At 53.6% G+C, this 23,250-nt stretch overlaps 1 protein-coding gene across 1 annotated transcript in view; it reads left to right on the top strand.

Annotated features, from left to right (window-relative positions):
* The window catches only part of ADARB1 (adenosine deaminase RNA specific B1), an 81,961-nt gene extending 59,016 nt beyond the window's left edge, over window positions 1–22,945 (top strand). Inside the window, exons 8-10 of the mRNA XM_069474901.1 lie at window positions 2,888–3,069; window positions 19,734–19,912; window positions 20,884–22,945. Coding sequence (XP_069331002.1) covers window positions 2,888–3,069; window positions 19,734–19,912; window positions 20,884–21,063 — 541 coding nt within the window. The 3' untranslated portion in view covers window positions 21,064–22,945. The remainder of the gene's footprint in view (window positions 1–2,887; window positions 3,070–19,733; window positions 19,913–20,883) is intronic.
* The last annotated feature ends 305 nt before the right edge of the window (window positions 22,946–23,250 follow it).

The raw sequence follows: 23,250 nt of genomic DNA, 5'->3' as shown, positions 1-23,250 counted from the left end.
CGAGGTCAGGCCCTGCCCTGGATTAGGGCAGGTCAGACAGTGGCAGGTCAGACAGTGGCAGGTCAGACGGCGGCACTCAAACCTGTTCTTGAAGAAGCAGCGTAAGGAGAATGAGGAAGAAGGTGAGCACGGTGCCCAGACCCAACGCGGCAGGCCTGAGCCACACCGCAAGGGCACGGGCACCTGTGGGCTCCCCCGTGTGAGCCGAGTCCACTTCACGGGGTGCCCCACACGGAGTCCCCGGCCCGAGGGGACCTGCACGCACCGGGCACCTCTGGGAGACGCTGTGCCTGCGACTTTGCAGAGCTTTGCTCGCGTGATGTGTTGCTGCGTGGACGTGGCCGCGTCTGCGAGCCCCTTGTGTTGGCACCGGCCCAGTCCTCGGTGAAGACTCCGTGCTGGGCGTCCGGAGGGGGCTGTGCTTTGCAAGGCCGTGAGCACCGTGGCTGCTGCCACGCCGTTTCCCACCCGGGGCCTCTGCAGAGCTGTGCGCTCTGGAATCCTCTTACCGAGCGTGTGTGCAGAGTTGATGACTCCCACGAATGCAGCCTTGCCAGGACCACTGCTGTCCCGTTCGCCCGGGGAGACTGAGTCCAGTTTACGGGGAGTTGAAACCCACACAGACTTAATCTGCAGCAGGAAGGGGGCCCTGTGTTTCGTGGAATCGTCTCATGCTTTCCCTGTAAGTGACGGAAACCTGTGTTTTCCTTTCCCTTTTGGACGGGGGGAGGACTGTGCTGTAGGAGCTGGAGGATTCGTCCGTTCAACACGTGTTTATCCACCTCTCCCCCGCGGGGCTTACACACTGGCCACGGGGGTGGGGGGGGGCAGAAAACACAAAGCAGCCCCTAAGTCATGCGGGAAGTTAGGGAGCAGGAGGGAGGGCTCGGGTGGGGACGAGGGGAGGCCTCACTGGGGACGTCAGCGCAGAGGCCTGAAGCGGTGGGGCCGGGTGTCTGGCTGCAGAGCCGAGGGCAGCGGCCCTGGGGTGCAGCAAGGAGGCTGGGTGGCCCAAACATGGGGGGTAAGAGACGGGTGGCCCAGGGGAAGCCAGGCGGCAGGGCCAGGGGCCCCTGGAACACCTGGTGCTTTTTCTGGGCACTGGGGGTGCCTGGCGCAAAGGGGTGGCCCAGGGCACCAGGAGGGGGCCCAGAGCTGGGCCCAGCGCTGGGGAGGGTGCCAGACGCAGGCAGGGTCTGTTCTGAAAGCTGATGCCGTGGTCGGCCGACCACTGGGACGGGGAGATGGACAGGGACCTCAGGGGGCACCAGGGTGTCCACCCAGGCCACCCTCTGCCCTGGGCCTCCTTCCAAATATGGTCACGGGCAAGCTCTCTGGCTCCCCTCCTCCCCCACCCGACCTCTGCACTTGCCTGGCCCCACACAGTCCCTGGCCGGGCCCCTGCTGAGCCCTGACCTCTGTCCTACCCCCCCGCCCTGCCCCCACCACCGCCACAGCCCCACTGCCCCTTCCTCCTCCACCCCCTCCCCTGCCCCCTTCTCTGCCCTGCCCTGCCCCCTGCCCCTCTGCTCTCTGCCAGCCCCCCCAGCTCCCCTGCGCCCATCCTTCCCCAACCCCCCAGCCCGCACGGTATCCCCCCCAGTGCCTTCCTGCCTCAGCCTCACAGCCTCCCCCCTTAAGGCTGAGCTCAGGGTCACCCCGAGGACCACACCCTAAAGTTGGCAGTCCCTATTCTTCTTAGCAGAACCCCGTGCTTTCTCTCAAACTGACTTTACCTAGGTTTATGGCTGTTTGTTTGTTTGCCTTTTCATTGCTTTAGTGTGTAGCTCCCGGGCTGTCTGCCCACCCCCACCGTGTAGCCCCAGCAGAGTGAGACCCCTGGGAGCTCGGGACGTGGCAGCCCCGGGGGGCGGAGGTCTCTGGCCTGTGGACAAGAGAGGTCAGGTGCACGCAGTCTGTGTGGCGGGGTCAGCGCCCTCGTCACCCTTCACCCCCAGCTGGCAGTGGGGCAGGAACTCGCACCCCCAGGGGCAGGCTGGCTCCCGGGGCCCCCACGTGCTGAGCTGAGCCTGGACTCGGGGCTCAGAGAATGTCTGAAGGGCTCCTGCCGGTGCTGTCAGTGCCCCCCACCCGCAGGGTCGTTCCAGGACCCCTCCTTGCACACGATGTGCCAACCTGTATAAGCGTCATTTTCCTGTGCACACGCCCATGGTAAAGTGTAAACCAGGCGCAGTAGGAGGTCAACAGCGAATGCTAACACGCAGCAGAGCAGTCGGAACGGTGGCCGGCGTCGCCACTCTGGGGTCTGGGCCATCACTGAGAGAAACCAGGGTGCCCGGCGCACAAGCCCCGTGACACGGGGACAGGCGAGCTGGTCGCCGAGACGGCTCCTACGTGACTGTCTGGTGGATGGCACCCGCCAGGGGACAAGGCAGAGACGCACGTCCAGGTGGGACAGCGAGAGCTGTCATCACTGCTCAGAGAGACGGTGTGAGATGTTAAGCCTATGAAGTGTTTATTTCTGGAATTTTCCATGCAATATTTTCAGGCTGTCATTGACCGTGGGTGACTGAAACCTTGGAGGAGAAGCCTCCTGTGGGGCAGGGACCAGTGTGGTAAACTGGGACACACTTTTCCCACAGGAAACAGTCACGGCTCAGTACCTTCTAGAACTCTCCAGTACGGGTCATCGTGGGGAAACGGTGGCCAAGAGTCATTTCACAGTTTAAAATACCTTTTAAATAGATTTTTCTCTTTAAGATTTTAAATTGCTGAATCAGTTTGTTATTTCCCATTGCAGTGTTTTTTTAGTTCGTTGAAATTTCAGAGTTCTCGGTGCACCTGAGCGTCCGGCGGCTCCGAGCTGCGCCGCGTGGACGCGGTCCGAGCAGACGCCCGCTGAGCTCCTGCTGTCTTCTCCCCGCAGCTGGAACGTGGTGGGCGTCCAGGGCTCCCTGCTCAGCATCTTCGTGGAGCCCATCTACTTCTCCAGCATCATCCTGGGCAGCCTGTACCACGGCGACCACCTCTCGCGGGCCATGTACCAGCGCATCTCCAACATAGAGGACCTGCCGCCCCTCTACACGCTCAACAAGCCCCTGCTCAGCGGCAAGTATCTCCAGAGCGCGGCTCTTTGCCCTCGCGGATCCCGCGGTCCTGCCGCGCCCGGTCTCAGGCGTGAGGACGCACCGGAGCCGCGCGGCCTGCAGCCCCAGGCGCTGCCCCTGGGCCTCTCGGGCCTTGCCCCTGGGGCCTTTCGGGGGGTTCCTGTGCAGGGGTCGTCTGTCCTGCTGGCTGCACACCTGGCCATTCACGGAGACGCTGCAGCAGGGCATGGCCCCCGTGCTGTCCCCCGGCCCCATGCCACCGCAGCCTGTCTCGGGGGCAGGGACGCGCAGGCGCAGTGGGAATCCCGTCGGCTTTCCCGACCGACCTGGGGCCGCGGCTCGGACGCTTCGCTCTCCGTGGAGCCGCCCGGGTGTCCCCCCAGCCGTGAGCCACCTGCTGCCGGGCTGGCTCTCAGGAGGTGGTGACGGCTGTAACCGAGGTGCCGGTGACAGGCGGGTGACGGCTCCGTGGTGTCTGCACCTACCCTTGATGCTCTTTATTACTGGGTTTTTTTTTTTCTTTTTTTAGAATTTCAGTGGCTAACAGTAAAGTGAACAGGAGCTTTTGAACTCAAGGGCCCTAACTTCTAAGCTCAGCCTTATTTAAAAGGACACAGTTAAGGTATTTTTATCCTTTTAAATATACCATTTTACTTACTTTTTTTAAGTTTGAAACTAAAACCATAATCCCAACTAAACACGATGCTCTGGTGTGCGTGTGTGTGCTGGCCTGTTCTCTAGTGCTTGGCTACTAGCGCGTCTTTAATTCGAGGAGCGGCAGCGTGAGCTTGTCTGTGGGAGCGGAGGAGGGGCGGGTTTTCAGCTCCCACCCTGGGCCGCTGGCGCTCAGAGAACAGACAGGCCGAGAAACCTGACGTGGGTAAGTAGGATCGCACACCGATGCCTTTGGAGGTATTTTGTTGTGTATCGGTGCACGGATTTCTCATGAGCCGGAAGATGGTTACACCTCTCTGTTCTCGGTGTTCTTCCTTTGAGGGGAGGGGGCTCCGCTCTCCGCTGGCGCTTGTCCTCCTGTGCGCGGACGCCCGTGTCGTGTGGGGGACGCGGCCGCAGCGGCTGTTGTCGGTCGGGGCCCTGTCGAGGCACCGCCTGAGCCATGTCTCCCCCGTTACTAAGATCTGGGAAGACAGGATCATTTTTTGCCGAAGAAATTTTCTAAGATACTGAAAGTCCAGCTCATTTATAAAAGTCAAATGTATTTTATCATGTCCTGTTTATGTGAAGTGCATGTATATCTATAAAAAGACATTGAAAATGGTGTCTGTGAAGATAGAGACTTCGAAGTTACCGATGTATCGTGCATATGTATATTTTTAAATACGAAATATATGACAAAATAGAATCTCCTCTTCCTCTCCTCCCCAGTATCACTTCTAACCCTAAAGCCTACAGCGTGTAGCCAAGTCCGTGCCCTCGGTCGGCCGCCATGGGCCGTGCTGAGCTGCCCCCGCAGGCGCAGAGCCGGGTCAGAGCCACAAGGCTGCACCTGCCTTAGCTCCGCCCACTGGCAGCTTGTGTGCCTCAGTTTCCTCATATGCCCAGTGGCAGGGGTGGGCCAGGTGCTCGTGTGGCCCTTCTGGACTAGTGTTTACAGTCCTTGGAAAAGAAAGGGACACGCTCAAGCTCCAGGGACCAGAGCGACCCTAACGCTGAGCCAAGAAACAGTGTCACTGTAGCACCAAAGGCAGCTTCAAAATGCAAACTATTTGAGATATTTTATTTTGGAAAAATGCTTCTCCATTTTGGAAACAATGGTGTTTTGTTGTTGTTTTTCTTGAAGAGAGTTCAAATCAGCAAAGCAGGTAGCTTCAAGGAAGACACCTTTAGGCGAGGTCCTTCCTGTGAGTCAGCAGGGCTGGCGGCAGGAGGGGGGAGGGGAGGCTGCGCAGGATGGCTTGGGGGGGGAGGGGATACCTTGCTCCGATGGAATGAAGCCAGGTCCGAGCCAGAGTCGAGGTCAAAGCAGACAGCGCGGTGGCTGTGACCGAAGACGGAGGGAACTGAACGGGAGAAACCTGAAGGGGAAACTGTTGCTGTCTGGGTCACCCTCTTTTAAAACGAGCCCCAAAGCAAAGCCTTCAAAACTTTCTTAGAACTTAGTGTTACACTGAACAGGTGCCCTGGACGGCGGGGCGGCCGGGACGTTGGGTGTCTGGTTCTCCTGCGGGTGTGCGGGTCTGTGTATCCACCACGGTTCCCACGGTGGCTGCTGTGCTGTCACCCCAGTTCCATCGTGGGGGTCACTCTCGCGCTGGAGAGAGCTGGCTGCAGCCACCTGCATTGTCCTGTCCTTAGGGAGGAACGACACGGACACAAGCCAGCACAGGCGTGACCGGCTGCAAAGCAGTTACCTGGAAACTAGAGCAAACCAGGCAGAAACCCAGGGGTGGGCTAGTAATAAAACTCTCGTGCTGGGCTCTTTCTTTCTTTCTTTCTTTCTTGCTGTCAAGGTTAAAAGAAAAGAATTTAATCTTCGTTTCAGCCTACACACTGTTTCCACCGCACGTGAGAACATGGTGGTGAGCCGGGGAAGTCTGTGCCTTCGTGTGGGCGCTCACGCCAGGCTCTTCCTAGCACGTGGGGGGCGGAGCCTCCCGAGCTTCCCCGGACCCACATGAGCTTCCCCGGACCCACATGAGCTTCTCGTCCACACTCCGGGACGGCTCCACTCCTGGTCTCGCCCATTGGCCCTGAGTCTCAGCCCCTCGCTGACCAGCCACTTTCCAGGGCTCGCCGCGAGAACTCAAGGAGAGAGACCAGTGGGGCTTGGCCATCCCGGTGGGGTGGCTCTGGGGGCCTTGGGGACAGACAGGCTGCTCTGGGGCCACGGGGTGAGCCTCCTGTGCCGCTGGGTGCAACACCGGCCCTGTCACGAAGCAGTGACCAGGTCATGCTGGGGCCAGCGTCCTCACAGTGCAGCTTGAGGGTGGGGTCTCCAGGAGGACAGCACGGGGGTCCGCGGGGATGAGCCGCAGGCAGGGGCTCAGGGCACAAAGGGGGGCCCTGCCGGAGCAGCGTGGTGTCCGTGACGTCATGTTGAGCACAGCAAAGCGCGGTGGCTTGATGAGGTCACAGCCTTGAGAGAGAAAAGGACCAGTCAGTATGGGAGAGTGTGAGAGTGAGTGTGTGAGTGTGAGCCTGTGTGAGTGTGAGTGCATGCATGTGTGGGAATGTGTGTGAGTGTGAGTGTGTGTGCATGCATGTGTGGGAGTGTGTGTGTGTGTGTGAGTGCATGCATGTGTGGGAATGTGAGTGTGTGTGTGTGAGTGCATGCATGTGTGTGAGCGTGTGGGACTGTGTGTGTGTAAGCATGTGTGACTATATGTGTCTGTGGGAGTGAGAGCATGTGAGTATATGTGTGTCTGTATGTGACTGTGAGCATGTGTGTGTGTTAGACTGAGTGTGAGTGCATGTGTGTGGGGGGACATGTGTGAGTATATGTGTGTGTGAGTGGGAGTGTGAGAATGTGAGTATGTGTGAGTGTATGTGCGTGTGTGAGAGAGCATGTGTGTGTGTGAGCATGCGTGAGTATATGTGCACGTGTGAGCATGTGAGTGTATGTGTGAGTGTGAGCATGTGTGTGAGCATGCGTGAGTATATGTGTGTGCGTGAGCATATGTGTGTATATGAGCATGTGTGAGTATATGTGCATGTGTGAGCATGTGTGTGTGTGACCATGCGTGAGTATATGTGCGCGTGTGAGCATGTGTGAGTGTGTGAGCGTGTGTGAGTATATGTGCGTGTGTGTGAGCATGCGTGAGTATATGTGTGTATATGTGCATGTGTGAGCATGTGTATATGTGCATGTGTGTGCGTGTGTATATGTGCATGTGTGAGCGTGTGTGTGTATGTGCGTGTATGAGTGTGCGTGTGTGAGTGTATGTGGGTGTGTAAGCGTGTGTGAGTGGCCAGGTGAGGATGCACATGGGAGCTGGGAGCGAGGGGTGGCGGTGGTCACTTTCCTCCTTGCCCAGCGTCGGGGACGGGAGTGCCGTGGACCATCTGTACTGGAGCAGAAGGGTCACGCGTAGGGGGTGGGACTGTCTTCTGCCTCAGTGCGCAAAGTTACTCTTCTCATCTGGTAAATTTTCCGTCTGTGATACTTCCGTACTATTTTTTTCTTCCCTTGCTTTTGCTGGATCGATTAGTCTTTTTCCCCCAGTGGTTTGGGAGTCCTAAATTTTATTTCCATTATACACCCACTGATTGCTCTTAGTTTTTAAAACAAATGTATTTAAACCACTTAAACATTTTTTTTTTTTTGCATCAAGAATTAATTCGTATTCATGAAGATCCAAACGTGAGAAAAACTGAAAATTGGGCTCATCTCTGTTCCCTGCTCCTCCCACTCTCGTCCTGCCGGAAGCTGGGACATGTGCGGCGCTTTCTCTCGGACGCCGCGATTCATGGTCACGCGGCTGCACGGCAGTGGCTGCCTGGGCGAAGTGCAAGGGCCCCTGGCGTCTCCAAGTGCTGCTCCCGTGCCCGGTGCCCCTTCAGTTCCACGTTCAGACTTGGTTTTCACGCTGCTGGGAGGCGTCCTGAACATGGGGACAGAGCAATTGGTTGTTTGTTTTTTGTTTTATTTTTGGAAGACACGTGGCAGGTCTGACTCTGGGTCTGACTTGACCCTCACGCGTGTGCGGGACGTGGCCCGCCCCTCCCGAGACCTCCGTGCCGCCCTCTGCTGCGCCATCGTCACGGAGCCGGTCTGAGTTTCTTCCCTTCCTGGGTACCCTTTTTTGTTTTCTCTCTGGTAGCACTCCATTGATCTCTTTCCCCTAAAATTCAGAAATTTCAACATTAAGTCTTGCCGAGTGGCTGGGTTTTCATCTGTTCCTGCCTGCTACTCTGAGCCCTTTGCTCTGGATCGTCGAATCTTTGGTTCAGAAGGAATTGTCTTTGGTTTTCTCTCTCATTGCTGCATTTCCCCATCCTCTGTCGCGTCTGAAAGTTCTGAGCGGAGCTCGCAGGCCAGGGTTCCTCCTCTTGTGCAGTGTGCTTGCCGCCCACCCTGCCCTTGCAGAGGACACTGCTGGCTCAGGCCCGGTCGTGCCTGGTGTCCTGCTGTTGTCACCGTGGGACAGGCACGGGGCGCCCAGGGCCCGGCCCGCCCTCCCTGCGTCACCGCTGCCCCCACACTCTCTGCTCCCACTGTGGGTCTCCGTCTGGGGGTGACCCCATCAGGCCTCCCGTCTCTGTTAGAGTTTCAGTCTCCTGTGTCCAGGAAGAACACGTTTCTAGTGCCTGGAACTGTCTAGAAAAGAGTGTCCTGGAGGGAATCCAGCTCCCCCCGGCTGGACGTTGTCACCGTGGACATGGTGACAGAGCATGTGTGAGGGGCTGACCCGACTGACCTTGACCGTCTTCTAAACTCAAGAAGGGGGCGCGGCTTGCGGTCGGCTTGTTGTTTAAATTCTGTACGTGGAGAATTACCTATTTTATTGATGACACCTTTGAAGAGTTTTCAAAATAGCATTTGTCATACTTCACCGAATGGGTCTCAGGTGACGTCCTGGGGCACGTCTGTGCTCATCAGGTCAGGAGCCAGGCCCTTCACGCTGTCCTCGAGTCCACACTCGGCCCTGTGAGCGGGGCCCGTCCTCACCCCGTCGCAGCTGACGGGCACAGCCCGGCGTGCGGGTGGCGGCCTTGCTCCTCTGTCCAGAGCACAGAGCTGAGCCAGAGCTGAGCCAGGCCTGCCCGGACGGCGGGGGCGCGAGGGCGGGTGCCCTCTCCTGGGAGCTGCCCGCCAGCAGCGGGAGGAGCAGCAGGGTCGCTGCCCCGCGCCCGTCTAAGCCCCCTCGTCCTGCGTCCAGAGTCAGGACTTCCTGCTCTCGTGGCTCCCTGGGCAGTTGTGGGGAGGGGACTGTGCTGTGCTCTGGCCTACAGAGCCTGGGGGGTGTCCCACCGAGCCCCTGCAGGCCGGGTCCCAGGACCCACGTCACTCTAAAGCACCCTCTCAGCTCCCTCCCACGGCTGGTGTTTTAAAGCCCTGGGGTCTCTTCTAAGAAAGAAAGATCACATGGCCAGAGGGTCTCTGTTGCAAACCTCGGCACCTACGTGGGATTAGCCGACAGCCAGGGCGAGGCGCGTCTGACATGGGGGGAGCGAGGCCAGCCCTGGGGAACGGGCTCGGGATGGGCGGGACATGCTTGGGACGGGCAGGATGGGCTCAGGACGGGCGGGACGTGCCCGACCATCTTGCCCTGCGGACCCTCGTGAGGCAAGATCGCTTGCATTTACTTCTCTGTCAGCTCAAGGGTTGCCTTTTATAAAGAAAATCCAAACCAAAGTTGAAGCTGCTCCGCCCCCGGCTTCAGTGGCAGGTTGGTGTGGCCCTGGGGACAGAGACCCCTCCTACGTGGGGCGGCCTCGTGCCGTCCGCACCGTGACATGCCATGCGGTTTTCCTCACGCTTTGTCTCCTGGTCTTCATTGCTGCTTATTTGCAGAATACAAGCCACTTTCGGTCAAGCTTGATCCCCTAATTAATGACTAATAATTTCTACAACATGCACCCATAAGAACCTTAAAATACCTGGTATTAATCATTATGTGCAGGATTCATTTCTGATCAGCTGCTACATGAGGAACCTACTGGAAAATTCGTCTCAGGCAGAAATAAGCCCAAGTGTCGATGCCGGCTCCTCTAAGTTTGCAGCTGTGTCAGCTATTAGGACAGAGCCCAGTCCTGTTCTTTGCTTTCAGAGCTCTGCCGCGGCCGCATGAGCCGCAGCACCGGGGGACTCGTTGTCAGCTGCGCTGCTGTCTCGGTTCCTGCGAGTGACTCGTTACCTAGTTCTCGCTCCGCAGCCCCGGAACGCGGAGCTGCTCCTCAGCGTCGGTCCCTGCTGTGAGGGGGCCCCGAGGACTCGTAGGAAGACGCGTGACCACTTAGGGGCGTTCTGCCCCAGAAAACGAGAATGGCTAGTGTTGGAACCTCCGGCCAGCTATTTGCTTTTTGCCTTATTTACTCCATTTTTGCTAAAGATGGCCTTTATTCAGCTTAAAATATTAAAAAAAAAATTGTACTGTTAGGGTCTTATATTTTTAGTTGTTTCACTGACCGTTTAGTTTTAGTGCAAAATGTTGTGATTTTAAGGTTGAAGGATTGTTCAGCAGTCATCCTTTATTCTAATCTGTCATACAGAGGTGGTGGGACTGCAAAGGAAGGTGACGCGACGTGAGCCTCATCCCTTTGTTCATGACGAGTCAGTTCCACCATGGCCGAGATTCCCACCCCGAGCCTAGGTGGGCACCCCCCCGCCCCCCGCTGATCCTGACTGTAAGTGAAAGGCGTGGCCTCGTGCCCTCCTGGGGCCCGGGGGAGCCCGGCACGTGCAGGGGCACTGGGAGTGGGGAGACGTGCCGTGCGGCCACCGAAGACCCCGGGACCATCGCAGAACCGTGTCCAGGGAGAGCCCCAGGCGTGTGGCAGGAAGTCAGGGAGAGCCCTGGGCGTGTGGCAGGAAGTGTCCCAGCAGCAGTCAGGAAAGTGGGGGGAGGGCGAGCGCAGGGACACCTTGGACTCCCAGCAACATGTCCCGTGGCCTGAGGACAGGGAGAGGCCACCACTTCCTCTGCGAGAGCCGGCCTGGCCCCGCGTGGTCAGGGCCACCTGGCGGTGGGACCCCAGGGAGGGCTGTGCGGCACCTCCTGCTCCAGGGAGGACATGGCCGTGGCTGGGTGTCCCCTCCACGCTCGCCCGGGTCGGGAGCACATCAGAGGGGCAGAAGGAGCGTGAGTGACGGCCGTCATCAGACTCCGGAGGAGAATGAGCGGCACAGGGGAGAGAGCTCCGTGTGGAGACGGGACAGCTGAGAGCACAGAGCATTAGTGACGGAAGCCTCAGCAGGGTGCGGGGAGGATTCGGTCAGGGCTGAAGTCACGTGTGGATCTGAAGGTCTGGAAAGTGTTTACTCAGAGCACTGTTCGGTGGCGGTGAGCGTGGTTCCGCGTGTGGGGGCTTGGCGGTGACAGGACACACACAGCCCTTCCTGGTGGCATCTGCTCTGCCCAGGGGAGGGGGCCGCGAAGTCGCGACAGGCTCACAGAGCTGGAACAGAAGGGCGCAAACACGAGGAAAGAGTCGGGAGATGTGGAAAGTCCGTTCCAAAGGCCGCATCTATCCTGTGGCCTTTGAGAAACAGAAGACGAGGAGGAGGAGAAGGTTTCTCAGCACCGAGGAAGACGTGAGTGTTGAGACTGAACGGACTGGCGGGCCGAGCGCTGAGGAGAAGTGACAAAGCGAAGCTCTGCCCTTCTGTGACCTCAGACAGCACAGGTGGAGAGAAGACGCCCCGGCTTCTGGGCCGACCACGCTGAGTGTCAGATGTCCACACCCCTCGGCGGGACGCTGGAAGCCAGAACTGAGTGGTGAAATCACTTCCCAGTTCGGAAGAGAAAATATTTTCACTGTAGAAGTTTCTACCCAACCAAGTACTAACCATGCCTTGGGCCAAAGTGATAATTTTTCACGTATTCAGAGGATGTGTACTTTTAGCAGGGAAAACACCTTGAGGAGACTCCAGCAATACGGGACCCTCGCACGTGCGGGGGTGGGATGAACAGGACTTGCCGCCAACCCCGACGGAGCCGCTCCGAGTCGGAGTCGAGTCGGGGACGCCACAAGAGTGTCCTCAGGAGAAAGTGATTTGCTTTGACACGTCACCTGGCCGGGCGGCTGGGGGGTCTGAATGGCAAGGGGAGGCAAACACTTGTTTTGTGGACGACAAAAAAGTAAAGGAAAGTGGAAACTCCTGGAAACCCACAAAGCTGTTCAGGAAGGGGCTGGCTCAGGGGACGCGGCAGACGGAGCGAAGGCCTGGTTCTGGCAACTGGGGGAAACAGGACCGGGGGCAGCGGGCAGTGTACGCGGACGGCGTGTCCCGCGCGCCGCTCGGGCTCGGTGGCAGCGCTTACGCTTTCTCTCCGTGAGTCGGTCACGGCGTGTGGCCTTGGGGCGCTTCACACGGGCACTGTCGTGCGTAATTAAATCCAAACTCATCAGCTTTACAGGTTACTTTCCTTGACTACAAGACGTTAAAAGTTAGCTTTTATAAAGGGTTAAAATTGAAAAGCAAACATTCAGCCACTGGAAGTTAGACTCTCTTAGGTAATTCTCAGATCAGGGAAGAAACTGGAGTTTAAACTTCGAACAAACTTACCATAAATGGCGAACTGAGCCCCCGTCCCACGGAGGAAGTCACGGCCGTGACTGGACAAATGACAGGGAATGAACTGAGCCTTTAGTTTGGAAACCGGGAGTCAGAGCAGCCGCAGGGCTGAACAGGAAATGCAGGAAGAAGGAAGAAAACAACTGAAAGAGGAGAGAGGAAGGAAATGGGTAATATGGGAAACAGGAAAAAAGGTTAATCAGTAAAATCAAGAGGTGCTGATTTGAAAGGTCAGTCAAGCCCTGCCAGGACTAATCGACGCCACGTCGTATAAAACAGAATCAGCAAGGTAGGGACGAGGCGCAGCTGCAGGTACGGAGGGTCAGTCGTCCCCCGTCACCCAAGGTTTCCCTGTCCACATGGTCTGGATCACAGTATTTTGAGAGAGAACACACATAACTTCATTATAGTATAATGTTATAATTGTTCTATTAACATTATTACTGTTAGTCCCTTCTTGTGCCCAATTTACAAATTACACTTTATCACAGGCATGTATGCATAGGGAAAACATAGCATGTGTAGGGTCTGGTACTGTCCTCAGCTTCGGCATCCACTGGGGGTCTCGGAACATGTCACCTGTGGATAGGGGAGGGGGGCTGTATCTAAATTTCAAGAGAATTCTTTGTTCAACGCTAATGCTTATAAATTTGAAAGTCTCAATAACAACAAAGGATAACTAAGAAGATGTAAATCATCAAAATTAACCCAAAAAGAAATACAAAATCTGGCAAAGAAAATTTCCAGGGGAGACATTGAAAAGATTGTCAACAAGTTACCTTCCCACAAATGCACAGTTTAATCAGTCTATCAAAACACGTGCAATTCCACCTGTGTTTCAACGTAGGCCATAGACCAGGGCAATTGACCTAATCCTAATACCAAAACTGGACAAAACACAAATAGAAAGAAAACCACAGAATAGCATTACCTATGATTCTAGATGCAAAACTCCCGAATGAAATACCAGAAAGTGAAATTTAGCACTATACCCAGGAACCTAAGTATTGTTTGAGTGTACCTATTGCCATGGTTCACCCAAGAGTGGGTTGTAAGAGCGGATCCATAAGGTCTTCATTCATTACACAGAAGCACGGTGGTCATGCCTGTGGTCATGCATGTGCGTGCCCACGCGTGCATACATCTACGCACGACAGAAGGATGTGCCTTACAATGGCAGCTCTCATCTGGGGAGAAAGAATTATTTTGGGAGGGTTTAAGAATCTTTACTCTTCAAGAATTACTTGTGAAGAGCGTTTTTTTTTTTTCTTTCAAAGACAGTGGCCAGGGACCCACTCAAAACCCTCCCCGTCAGAATCTCAAGCTTCGTGGCTAATTCTACTGAATGTGTCCGCTCAAGAACTGCAAAATTATAATGACTGTCTCTGGGTTTTGTAGCTTTAAATTTCTTTTCTGAGGTTTATGTGAATTTTTAGAGTTTTCCACAAGGAGCATATATCACTTTTTAATGAGAACAGTATTTTAAAAAATTATCTTATAGTGTTTTTTCACAGCTTTATTGAGGTATAATTGATATAATAAACTGTGCATATCTAAAGTATATAGTTTGGTACGTTTTGAGGTCTATATCTGTCTCCACAGCTGCACCACGATAAAGATGCTGAGTCCACCCGCCGCTTCAAGTGTCTCGGTGCCTCTTTGCAGTCCCTGCTCCCCACCCCCCGCCCCCAGGCAGCCACTGATGTCCTTTCTGCCTATATAGGTTATTTGCATGTTCTAGGAGTTTACATAAATGGGATCACAAGATACATACTTTTTTGGTCTAGCTTATTTCACACAGTGTATTTTGAGATTCAACCATGTGTGTTTATCAGTAGTTCGTTCCCTTTCATTGCCAAGTAGTCTTGCATGGCACACGCAAACCACAATTTGTGTATCCATTGAACTGCAGAGGGACATTTAGGTTGTTTCCAGTCTCTTACTATTGTAAACAAAGCTGCTAAGAACATTCCTGTACAAGTCTTTGTATGGGCATTTACTTCCGTTTCTCTTGGGTGTCTACCTGGGAGTGGAATGGCTGGGTCATAAGAAACGTGTGTGCTGAACTTTTTAGAAAACTGTTGAACTATTTTCCAAAAAGGTTGTACCATCTCGCGTTATCACCAGCAGCGTATGAGAGTTGTAGTCCTTTCTCATACTTGCCGATGCTTAGTACGGGCAGTCGTTTCAGACATTTTAATAGGAATGTAGTGGTATTACATTGTAGTTTTAATTTGCATTTCCCTAATGATTAATGAAGTTGAATAACTTTTGCACATTTTTTATTGGGTTGTTTAACTTGTTATTACTGAGTCTTGAGAGTTATTTATAGTTTCTGGATACAAGTCCTTTTTTTTTTTTTTTTTGAGACAGAGTCTCACTCTGTTGCCCAGGCTAGAGTGCTGTGGTGTCAGCCTAGCTCACAGCAACCTCAAACCCCTGGGCTCAAGTGATCCTCCTGCCTCAGCATCCAGAGTAGCTGGGACAACAGGCATGCACCACCATGCCAAGCTAATTTTTCTATATATTTTTAGTTGTCCAGCTAATTTCTTTCTATTTTTAGTAGAGACGGGGTCTCGCTCTTGCTCAGGCTGGTCTTGAACTCCTGGGCTCAAACGATCCTCCCGCCTCGGCCTCCCAGAGTGCTAGGATTACAGGCGTGAGCCACTGTGCCCGGCCCCAGTCCTTTATTAGACATATGATTTGAGAATGTTTTTTCCCAGTCTGTGGCTTGTCCTCCAATTCTTTTAACAGTATTGCTCTTAGACCAAATAATATTAATTTTTATAAAAGCTAATTTATCAATTTTTTTCGTCGATGGATCATGCTTTTGAAAGTACATCTAAGAAATGTTTGCCTAAATTAGTGTCGCAAAGATATTTTCTTATGTTGTCTTCTTAGAAATTTTATAGTTGCAGTTTTTACACTGAAGACTTAAAGCATATTCTATGTGAGTTGATGCTCGTGTAGGGTGTGAGATATGAATTCAAGTTTATTTTTTAACATATCAGATATTCAGGTGATCCAGCCCCATTTGGTGAAAAGTTCCTCCTTTCCACACCCAGTCGCCTTTGCACCTTCGTCATAGCTCAGTTGGCGTATGTTTCCATGTAGGTCTATTTCTGGACTCTCGTGTTTTCTGTTAATCTGCTCGTCTATCTTCAGACCAGTATTACGCTGTCACAATTACTGTAATTTTATTATAAGTTTTGAAATCAGGTAGAGTTAGTCCTCCAACTTTGTACTTTTTCAAAGTGGTTTCAGCTACTGAGGTCCTTTCTGTAATTCTGTAACAATTTTATAATACACTTATTAATTCCTACCTAAAAGCCTGTTTGGATTTTGGTTGGAATTGCATTGAATATGTAGATCAGTTTGTGGAGAACCAACATCTTAACAATTCTGAGTTTTCCAGTCAATGAACACCGTGTGTTTTTCCATTTGTTTTTGTCGCCTTTCACTTCTCGGCAGCGCTGTGTAGTTTACGGCGCACAAATCTTGCACATCTTTTGTCAGATTCATCTCTAAATGTTTTATATTTTGATACTATTTTAAATGTTACATTTTTATTTGAATTTCCAGTTGTTTTTTACTAATATAGAGAAATATTAGTTCCAGCGTCACTTCATATATCCCGTTGGATTTTCTTTGTAGGTAGTCGTGTTCTTTGTGTCGCTTCTTCCTTTGCCATCTGGCTGCCTGTGGTGCTTCCCCTCCCTGCTGGACGGGGCTCCCGTCCGAGGCTGCTTGTCTCGTGTGCTCTTAGGGGAAAGGGCTCAGTCTTTTCACCACTAGGCGTGATGTTAGCGGTAGGGTTTTCTATAGATGGCTCAGCTTAAGGAATGTCTTTCTATCTCTAGCTTTTAATCAAGAATGGATGTTGGGTTTTGTCAGATGCTTTTTTTTGCTCTGAAATGATCGTTTAGTCCATGTTTCAGTTTGTTAATGTGGTGACATTGATTTTTTAAAATATTAAATCAACCTTGCATCCTGAAATAAACATTATATACTTGTTATGTATTATTCTTTTTATATATTGTTGAATTCAGTTTGCTAAAATTTTCTGTAGAATTTTTGCGTCTGTGGTATGCTGGTCTGTGGAGATAATTGATCTGTAGTTTCTTTTAGTGTCTTCGTCAGGCATAAAATGAGTTGAGATTCATTTCTTCCCCAGCTTTCTGGAAGAGTTTGTTTAGATTGGTATTAATGTTTCCTTAAATGATCTCTGCTCTGATCTTAATTATTTTCTTTTTCTGCTTACTTGATATTTCAGTTGCTCTTCTTTTTCTAGTTTTTTTAAGGTGCTAATTAACTGAAGTCATTGTTTTGAGACTTTTTTACTGATTTTACAGAATTTTAAAATTTTGATATGTTGTATTTTCATTTTTACTCATTACAGAATGCTTTGTCCATGGGTTATTTAGAAGTCTGCTATTTAGTTTCAAAATACAAGGGGATTTTACAGATATCTTTCTGTAATTGATTTCTAATTGAGTTTCATTTTATAATATCAATCCTTTGTTTGAGACTTGTTGAGACTTGTCTTATGGATCAGAGTACGATCTGTCTTTGTAAGTGTTCCCTGAAAACTAGAAAAGAGTGTGTATCTGCTATTTTGGGGTAGAGTGATCTATAAATGTCAGGCCAAGTTGATTTTCTTGTCTATTTTATGTTCCTATTGACCTTCCACTTGGTCTATCAGTTATTGTGAAAGGAGTATTGAAAATCTCTTAGCTATAATTGTATATTATCTTTTTCAAATTTTTTTAGTTTTTACTTAATGTATTTTGCAGCTCTATGATTAGATGTATAAAATTTAGGACTGTTGGTTCCTCTTAATAAATTGATCTCCTTTATTATTATAAAATGACCTTCTTTATCTCTGGTTATGTTCTTTGCCCTGAGATCTGCTTTGGTATTAATATAGCCTCTTCAACTTTATTTTGATTAGTGATAGCACCGTGTATCTTTTTTCTATCCTTTTATTTTAAACTTTTATATTAAAAGTATGTTTCTTGTAGGTAGCATATATTTGGATCTTGCCTCCCTTTTTCACTGAGGCACTGAGACCATTTACGTGTGTTGTGATTATTGATGTCATTAGGTTTGAATCTCATCTTGCTACATATGTATCTTCTACTTGTTTCATATGTTCTTTGTTCCCTTTTTCCTGATTTTCTTCTTTTGCATTAATCGAGTGTGTTTTATGATTCCATTTTAAGTCCTTCTTGACTTTTAACTGTAACTTTTGTTAATTTAGCGATTGTTTTGGGGTTTATAGTGTACATCCTCATCATGGTCTGCCTCCAGTGAGATTGTGCTACTTCACAGACAGCGCAAGAAACTTACACTAGGATGCTTCCATTTCTCCTCCCTGATCTTTGCGGTATTGTTGTCATACATTTAAGTTTTGCATGCGTTAAAAATCCCATTACATTATTATTTTTGCTTCAGTAGTTAATCAACTATTAGAGGGATTTAAATAATAATAATAAAACAAGTCTCGTATATTTACCCACGCGGCTGCCATGCCAGGGCTCCTCACTCCCTTGTGTGGCTCTGGGTTTCCGTTTGGTCTCAGGTCTCCTTCCGCCTGAAGATCTTCCTTTCACATTGCTAGTGGTGCAGTTCTGATGATGAATTCTTTCAGCATTGGTGTGTCTATGAAAAAGCCTTTATTTTGCTTTCATTTTTGACATGTATTTTGATGGGCAAATATATTTGTGCTGAGATGGCATTTTTTCCTCCTTTAAGCACTTTAGAGATGTTGGTCTCCCGTCTTCTTATTTGCATTGTGTCCAGCGAGCGCTCTGCTGTCAGATCGTCTTTGTTCCTCCGTGTGTCTTTTCTCTGACCGTGTTTAAGATGTTCTCTTTATACTGCTATTGAGCAGTTTGTTAGAGCTTTGGTATAGCTTTCTTCATATTTCTTGCGCTTGGGCTTCATTGAAATTCTTAGATCTGTGAGTTTGCTGATTTCATCAAAGTTGGAAAAATGTTACTCAACTTTTCTTCAAATACATTTCTGTCCCCCCTTCTCTCTCTTCTCTTTCGTGAGCTCTACTTACATGTATTTTAGGCTGCTTAAATTTTTCCCACACCCCACGAATTTTCTGTTCCGCTACTTTTCCCCAGTCTCTTTTTCTGTTTGTGTTTCATTTTGGATAGTTTCTGTTACTGTGTTTTTAAGTTCACTAACCTTTTCCTCTGCAGTTTCTAGTCTGTGTTTAAGCCCATCAAGTGTATTTTTCATCTCCAGCATTGTAGTTTTCAGCTCCAGAAGTTTGGCTGGGTCTTTTCATATTTCACGTCTGTGTCCTCCCGGGAGGCTCCGTCCTGGCCGTGAGCGGCGTGTGCTGAGCGGCCCCCCTGGACGTGCAGAGGGGCCCTTGCAGGCCCCGGCGTCTGTCTCTGCCTTTCTCTCCCTCTGGTGCTCTGCCCTGTGGACTCCAGCCACCTTGGCTTCTCCGATTCCCCATTCAGGAGGTCTGCCACACTGCGCCAGGCTCCGTACCGTGAACACCGGCCTGGCACTGCCTTGGTGTCAACCGTCTGTTCAAGGGGGAACACGGGGTCCCTGGGAGCAAACGAGGAGCTGGCACCAGGGGTGAAAGTGGCCTCCACAGGACGTGCAGTGACAGCTGAGCGCGTGTCGGCGCCGTGCCCTGCCTGTGGCCAGCAGGCTTGACCACTCAGTATCCGGGTCCAGAATGTGGGTCCCCTCGTGCTCTAAACATGTTCCAAAGACCCACATCCTAAACCAGTTTTGATTGTGGTGGCCCACGGCACTGCGAGGCTTGAATAGTCAAGCTCAGTGTGTGAGTGGACGTGTGTGCTTTCGGCTCCCAGTTATCCAAGCGTCTTTTAAAAACTTTCCACTCTGCAAATGAGCTTGTGATTAGTTAGGATGAGATAGTTTAAATAAAGTGAGAAAACATGTAAATGCACTTGCTGTTGCCTCCGGGGTGTTGCGCATGCAAAGCCAGTGGCCTGACCGTGCCGGCCTCTCAGTGGCAGGGGAGCGCGTGCAGGGCGCGAGCACCAGGGCAGCGTGACATGAGGGGAAGCCCCTGCCCCCCCCCGCACGACCTTCTGGGACTCTGATTTGCTCCCAGAAGTGCTCGCCATCTGCCGAGCCCCCGGCTCCCCCAGCCCCGGGTGGGCTGAGACCTACTTGTCCCGAGTCTCTGCAGGGTCTGGGGTTCCTGTTACCCCCCTGCCCTGGCACGAGCCTGTTCTCGGCGCTGCTCCTTTTCTGGGCCGCGGGCAGCAGCCAGCAGCAGCGGCAGGGGTGTGAGGCCGCCACACAGCAGGCACAGCTTAGGTCCCTGTGTGTCCCTCAGCAGACAGAGCCCTCCCACACCGCTCGCCTCTGCGACCGTGTCCACGAGCCGTGTCTTCGCCTGGCCTCCCCTCCCCCAGCGTGACCGTGCCTCCGCGTCACCTTCCGCGTCTGCTCCCTTTCAGGCATCAGCAACGCGGAGGCGCGGCAGCCGGGCAAGGCGCCCAACTTCAGCGTCAACTGGACGGTGGGCGACTCAGCCATCGAGGTTGTCAACGCCACCACGGGGAAGGACGAACTGGGCCGCGCGTCCCGCCTGTGCAAGCACGCGCTGTACTGTCGCTGGATGCGCGTACACAGCAAGGTACTGAGGCCCAGCGGCTCCGCTCCTGCAACGCCCTCCTGTCCCCGGGGCTCCCCTCCTCCTCCCTCCGCCAGCTCCCTGGGGGAAACGGCCACTTGGAAGCCATTTGCTCCTCCCAGGGTGGCCCTGGCTGCTCACACGTTAACGCCACCCTGGTGGCAGCCCTGCCCCTTCCCTGCCCAGGGGCCTCTGGACTTGCTGGAAACTTCTCTCACTGCTCAGATGCCGAAAATGACGATGAACAGGCAGGGCCAGTCTCCCCCGCCCCGTCCTTCTCAGCAGCACACACGTCACTCCGGCTTCTGTTCACCTCCTTGGAGCTTTCTAAACCTTTTGTTTTAGCTGCAGGGCCCCGTTTCCCCCAAAGTAAAACCTTATAGAGTAAGTCAGGATGTTGCTGGTTTTCACTTATTTTTAAGTCAAGCTTATAGCGTTTACTTATTACAAGGCCGGCCCTGAACATCGGCGTGGGGGTCGAGGCGGACCTTGCAGGCTCGGAGGGTCCTGTCCACCGAGGCCCGGTCGCCCACGCTGGCTGCCGGATTGGTCAAAAAATCTCAAAATCGAGCCACACGGGGGGTGCCTCAGAGCTGCTCAGGGGGAGAAAATGCACAGATCACCAGGGATGCTTTTTTAATAGTTAAAAATGTTGAAAATGAAATTTGAATCAACCATGTGGTTTGGCAGAAGCAGGTCCCGGAGCTCGGGGCGGCAGCTGCTTCGCCAGTTAAGCAGGGACCCCGCGGAGATGGCGACCGGCCCGGGATGCGCCAGGCTGTGTTCTGTGCCAGCCGGTCCCGGAACGCGCCAGGCTGTGTTCTGCGCCAGCCGGTCCCGGGTCACCCGGCACTTCCGTCCGGCGGTTTCCCCGAGAAGCCAGCGCAGCGCTGACTGCCGTTTTGGGGTATCTCGCTGGGCTTTGTTTTCACCTGCCACCACTCAGCCGTTGTCCTTGCTTTGTCCTTCTGCAGGTCCCCTCGCACCTGCTGCGCTCCAAGATCACTAAGCCCAACATGTACCACGAGTCCAAGCTGGCGGCCAAGGAGTACCAGGCCGCCAAGGCGCGCCTGTTCACGGCCTTCATCAAGGCGGGGCTGGGCGCCTGGGTGGAGAAGCCCACGGAACAGGACCAGTTCTCGCTCACGCCGTGACCGGGCGGATGCCCCGGGGTGCTGGGGGCTGCGGGGTGCCTGGCGTCGGCCCCAGAACCTCGCGTCTGAACTGGGGGCAGCGGCGCACCCTGGGGAGGGCTCGGGGGGCGTCCGGGGTCGTCCCCGGCATCTCACGTCGGAACCGGGCACAGGGTGGGGAGGGCGTGGGGACGTGGGGCCGCGTCGCCGCCAGGTCTCTCTGCCGCCGCAGTTGCCTGGAACTGTCCGGCGACGGCGTTCGCCTCCGTTTACGTTTAGGAATTGAGTTCTACTGAGTAGGGCTTCCTTAAGTTTAGGAAACTAGAAATTACTTTGTGTGACATTCTTGAATAAATAATTTATTCAGAGCTAGGAACGTGGTTTATAAAATAAGAAGTAATTATGTCAGGTCACTTTTATGCCACATTATTCCAATTGCAGAGAAGCGTCTGCCCCTGGAGGGGACGAGGACGCGGAGGCAGGCGCAGCGGCCGGAGGAAGTCGCCACGCGGGTCCGAGCGTAGGCTCCTTTCTCGTGGGCGCTTCGCAGTCAGTTCCACGCCAGGCTTCCCCGTGTCCGGGAGCGACTCCCAGCATGACGTCGGCGGCCCCGCCACGCACACGGGTCCCGCAGTCCAGACCCAGCCCCTGTAGCCGCAGCCTCCTCTAGAAGCTTCCGTACTCCGCGTAGGGTCCGATCATGGAAAATGTGCTTGGTTTACGTCTAAATGATTGTGGAAGGAACGCGGCCAGCGACCTGTGCTGGCCACTGACGCGGGTGTTTGAACAGTCCCCGGCCCTCGCGGGCTGGAAGGAGCCGAGGGGCGGCCGCGGGCACGTGGCTGTGGCTCCCTCCGAGGCTCCGCGGGGTCTGGCATGAGCCTCCACCCAGAGCGGGTCACGGGGCGCCAGCAGGAGCATCTAGGTCGATATTCAGTCTTGGAAATGCCATGTAAGGGTGTTTTTAAACTATCCTTTCCAGCTTTATCAAAGACCTGTTAGAAAAATAAAGAGCTTCTGGGCTGAGAGCGTGAGACCACGTGCCCCGGGCGGGCAGAGGCGGGACGTGGGCGGCGCCCCAGGACGGCAGCACCCCAGGACGGCGGCGCAGGGGCCGCGGGAGGTCAGGGGCGTGGTCAGCGCCCTGCTGTGGGTGCCTCGGCCAGGCCCAGAGATTGCACCAGTTGCCTTGTGACCTCCCTCAGGGTGGGGAGGGCTGAGGGGGCCCCCACTGGGGGTGCCGAGGGGGTGTCCTGGGCAGTGGGCAGAGATGGGCACAGAGCCCACCCACAGCACGCGCCTGTCAGGCTGGCACCGAGCTGGGCACTGGGACATTTTGTGTCCTTTGTGGGTTGAGGGAACCAGGAGCAGAAGGGCCACCTTCATTCCCACCGACCCCGGGGCCCAGGCCTTGAGAACCGCGTCATGCCCTGCTGGGATGTGCGTGCCTCCTGCTGTCAGGGCGGGTGTCCAGGTGACGTGTCACAGTACCGCAGGGCTGGTCCCGGTGTGGCAGGAGGGGGCACTGCTCAGGGCTCGCTGGGGACGCGACCCGGTTCAGAGGCGGGGACGTCAGCCCCGCGCCGGCCCTCCCCGGCCCGGCCAGTCGGAGCGGGGTCTTGTTTGGGCAGAGCGTGCGGCTTCCTTCGCACCCACAGCAGAGGCGTCTGGCGGCACCGCCACCCTTCCCCAGAGCAGGCTTTTGCACACTCTGGAAAAACATCCTATGAGTTTGTGCATTTTTATTCTTGTCTCTATAAATTGTATTTTTTCTAATGGGGATTGGGAGATAGACTTAGTTTTTAAAATATATATATGGGTTTTGGTTACACAGTGTAGTGGAAATCCGTTCCACGTATGTGCAAGGCTGTCCCGTGTGTCTGGCGGAACCGAGCGTGGCTGCCCCCCCCCCCCCCCCCGGGTGAGCCGTCCCAGCGGGTCGAGCCCTGGCGGAGGAGCCCCGGGCAGGGCGGGAAGCACAGCTGTGCCAGCCGCCCCTGACCAGGGCCGGGCGCGCCGTGGACGCCGGTCTGCGCCCGGGGAGGAGCGACGGGAGCTCAGCCGTGAGGCAGCGGGGGACCTCGGCGTCTAAACCCCGTGCAGGCACGTGCGCCCCTAACACTGTAACAGTGTCATGGGTGTCACTTTACGTCCAGGTCTTTGATCTGGATCTTAGAGAACAGAAAGTTTGACACAGCCAGGAACTTT

Source organism: Eulemur rufifrons, chromosome 7 (assembly GCF_041146395.1).
Source record: "Eulemur rufifrons isolate Redbay chromosome 7, OSU_ERuf_1, whole genome shotgun sequence".
Taxonomy (NCBI): Eukaryota; Metazoa; Chordata; class Mammalia; order Primates; family Lemuridae; genus Eulemur; species Eulemur rufifrons.
This window is presented reverse-complemented; position numbering and strand designations above follow the sequence as displayed.